Source organism: Sesamum indicum, linkage group LG3 (genome assembly GCF_000512975.1).
Source record: "Sesamum indicum cultivar Zhongzhi No. 13 linkage group LG3, S_indicum_v1.0, whole genome shotgun sequence".
In the NCBI taxonomy this organism is placed as follows: domain Eukaryota; kingdom Viridiplantae; phylum Streptophyta; class Magnoliopsida; order Lamiales; family Pedaliaceae; genus Sesamum; species Sesamum indicum.
This window is the reverse complement of record NC_026147.1, coordinates 14919728-14923259: the sequence shown is the minus strand read 5'-3', so window position 1 is coordinate 14923259 and position 3532 is coordinate 14919728. Positions and strand designations below refer to the sequence as shown.

General features: G+C 34.3%; 1 protein-coding gene across 1 annotated transcript; it reads right to left on the bottom strand.

The window, feature by feature from the left end:
- LOC110011713 (uncharacterized mitochondrial protein AtMg00810-like) lies at window positions 2440-3246 on the bottom strand. Its single transcript, XM_020692507.1, has 2 exons — window positions 2800-3246; window positions 2440-2712 (listed from the first exon to the last, which is right to left on the bottom strand). Exons 1-2 carry the CDS (start codon window positions 3244-3246, stop codon window positions 2440-2442), a joined length of 720 nt encoding a protein of 239 aa, XP_020548166.1.

Genomic DNA, 3532 nt, shown 5'->3' with positions numbered 1-3532 from the left:
TGTTTGTCTCCCCAAGTCTAATCCACACAACTTAAGATTTGTAGATTGCTAATGTTTTAAATTAAAAAAAAAAATGCAAGTAATCGTGTCATATTACAAATAAGTAAATTCCGTTATGAAAAAAAAATTCATAATTTATCTCCACCCCTATATTTTTTAAAATATAACAATTTACCCTTATGTGTTTTTTAAAATAAAACAATCTATCTCTCTAAACCGGGGGTAAATTGCATTTTTCTGAAACAATACAAGGGGGATAAATTGCTATTTTTTTTATAAGAGGTCAATTTATTAATTGCAATATCACAGGAGTAAATTGCATTAAACCCGTTCCAAATCTGATGTTATATTTCAAACATCATATATAAACAAAGATTTATTCTCCACCTATTACAACATATGTTGTTCTTGGTCGTTGTCCAAGCCTGAAACACCAAAAAGATAAAGTTTGCTTCACACCACTAATGAGATCTACATAATGTTGATACAGCGTTATCATCGCATTCTGGTGTACAATACCAAATGCATACAAGAATTATCTTTTTTTTTTTTTTTTTCATATGAGCCGTGAAATCTACATAATGCTGACGTGGCATGATTATCGCGGTTTGGTGTAAGAACACGGTGCAACTTTCAAGTCAAAGGAGATAAGTTGGCGAAATATGAGGACATGAAGAAGCTAACTGAGCTCAAAGGGCCTACAAATTTGCAGCGTGCAACCTGAAGTCCAGGGATCTGCCAGTGTGCAAAATCTTGACACATCACCGAAATCTTGAGGTCGAGAATAGGTTTCCCCATACTAGATAGGTACCTCAAGAATTTTATGGGGTTGCATAAAATACTAAGGTATCAACGTTGTTGGCGTAGATTTAGGCATTAAAGACATGAATTTTCACTACTGCTATTGTTGTTTCCTCATTATTACTTACTCAAAATAAAAAAGAAAATAAAAGTGGGAGAAGGAATATAAAATTAAAAAAAAAAATACAAGTAAACACTTGTGGTATCGCAAATGAGCAGATTGACCCCCTATAAAAAAATAGTAATTTATTTCGATCCCTATGTTTTTTAAAAATAAAGCGACCGATTTACCTTTTTGTGTTTTAAAAAATGAGCCACTATGGCACACAGTTCATGCGTGCGTGCGTATAAAAAATAATTTTTATTGTTTAAAATATATTAATCAATATACTACGTTAAAAAAAAGAAAGAAAGAAAAAAAAACTAATTTATCAGTTAATGTAAAATTTGAAAAGTTGAATAAGTTATTTATCTTATCGGTTGAAGGGCATTTTCGACTTAACAAAAGATTGGTATTGCGGTGTCGTTAACCGTCATTTGTGAGTGTAAATGGCCTTTTCTTTTTATATTAATATTAGTATCGATGAAACAATTTGCCTCATTTTCTATGGAGATAAATGTTATTTTTATATATTTTTATTTATAAAATAATTTATTCATTTATAATATGACAAACGAATAAATTGTATTAAACCCAATTAAAAAAATCTTGATCATCATCAATTACAGTCACAACCAAACAACTGTATAAGCCCAAAAAACATACTACCATGTAAGAATGAGACACGAGATTCCATTTGTAAATTTTCAAGTGATGGGAATGTTGTCTGATTTATTAAATCCTTGAGATGGCACATCCCACGTCATTGATGGTCTATCACAAAACATAGTCCGACTGGATATTTTCTGTAAGAATCTTTTTGAGCAAAGTTGAAAGCTTTTGTGCTTCAAGTTTGCACTATTCTGGAGCCCTGTGCCATTAAGCTAATTTTCCAGGAAAAGAGGCTATATATATATATAATATAGTACATACTCACAATGGTTTCAATTTTATTTTATAATTAATTACACTTAGATTCCGTCCTAAAATGCGAAACTTCACTTTCTTTCAAACAAATTTTAAAATTACACTTACACTCTTTTAAAAAAATTATTATTTATACCTGACCACCTTTCATTAAGATATGGATAAAAAGTATTGACCATAGCAAAAAAATTACTATAAATTTTTTATTTTGCCTCTCAATATATAACATTCTCAAATATAATATATATATATACGTATATATATAGAGAGAGAGTGGGGGGTTAATATTATTATATTTTTTTCTTTATAAGTGTAAAAATATTATATGAAAATTGTATTTTTCAGAGTGTGAGGTGTGTGCCGTGGTCATTCTTAGAATTGGGAGAATTATGTGGTTTGTTCTCATTGATTCAAAAAAGAAATCAATTACAGAGGCTGTATAACAGACTTATACTAACACTAAAAAAATAGCTGCTGCAAGAAGTGTAAATCTAACTAATGAGAAAACGTGCTTTACAAACTAAAACAAAGACTGAACATAAATTTAGGTGACGAGGCAGCCAACACAACTCCAGGTCAGCGCTAAGTTGGCAGCAGATTGAGCATCATCTTCAAGCTGCATCTCTGTTCTGCTCTGCGTTGATATGTAACCTGTAACACACACATAACACCCCCCCCCCCCAAAAGCCCAGCTTGGCAAAGAGACGAGCAAAGTCAGAAACAGAGGCAGACTTGGTGAATAAATCCGCAAGCTGATCACGGCTAGGAATATGCGACGGCAAGATGAAACTCAGCTTGAATTGCTCACAAACGATATGGCAGTCGATGTCAAGGTGTTTGGTATGCTCGTGAAACACCAGGTTCTCAGTGATGTGAATGGCGGCCTGATTATCACACCAAAAAGAGATAGGGGTACGAAAAGAGACCTGAAAGGCGTGAAGAAGATACGATAGCTAGAGAAGCTCACAAACAACAGACCCCATGCTCCGATACTCAGCCTCGGCAGAGGACCGGGATATCGTGGCTTGTTTTTTTGTCTTCCAGGAAACGAGGGAGGAGCCTAAAAATATACAAAAGCCAGTGGCAGAGTGACTAGAATTGGAGCAAGAGGCCCAAGAGGCATCAGTTAAAGCGAAAGGCTGAAGCGAGTTGCTGGAGGAAAAGAACAGCCCTAGAGAGGAAGTCCCCTTGAGATAACGCAGGACATACAAGGCTGCATCCCAGTGAGAAGACTGCAGGTGTTGAAGGAATTGGGACAGCTGCTGTACGACGAAGGAGATATCTGGTCGATTAAAACCGAGGTAAAGAAGACGACCAACCAAATGTCGATAAGCAGTAGGATTAGCCAACAAGGAACCAGCATCAGTAGAGAGCTTGTGGCCCGGGGGAAGGGGCGTGGAGGTAGCTTTGGCATCCATCATGCGAGCATCAGCAAGAATGTCCGCTTTTCCACAAATGCACCCTTAATTTAAATTCAAATATCGAATAGATAATAAAACTAAATAAATCTCATTATCCGTAATAAATACAACAATTCTCTATTATGTAATTAATTTAAATTCACCAACTGAGAGAGGACGAAATAATAATAAAAGTAATCATAATAATAATAATAATAATAATAATAATAATAAAAGACTTCATGCCTAGTCAAAAACGACATTAATAGAAAACTACACCCAAGAAAATAAAGGGCAAAATAGA

Excerpts from the sequence above, each read along its gene's own strand:
- LOC110011713 (XM_020692507.1), bottom strand. The coding sequence starts at position 3,246 with ATGGATGCCAAAGCTACCTCCACGCCCCTTCCCCCGGGCCACAAGCTC. Across the intron at positions 2,713-2,799 it reads ATCGGAGCATGGGGTCTGTT|GCCGCCATTCACATCACTGA; the intron begins GTTTGTGAGCTT and ends TGTGATAATCAG.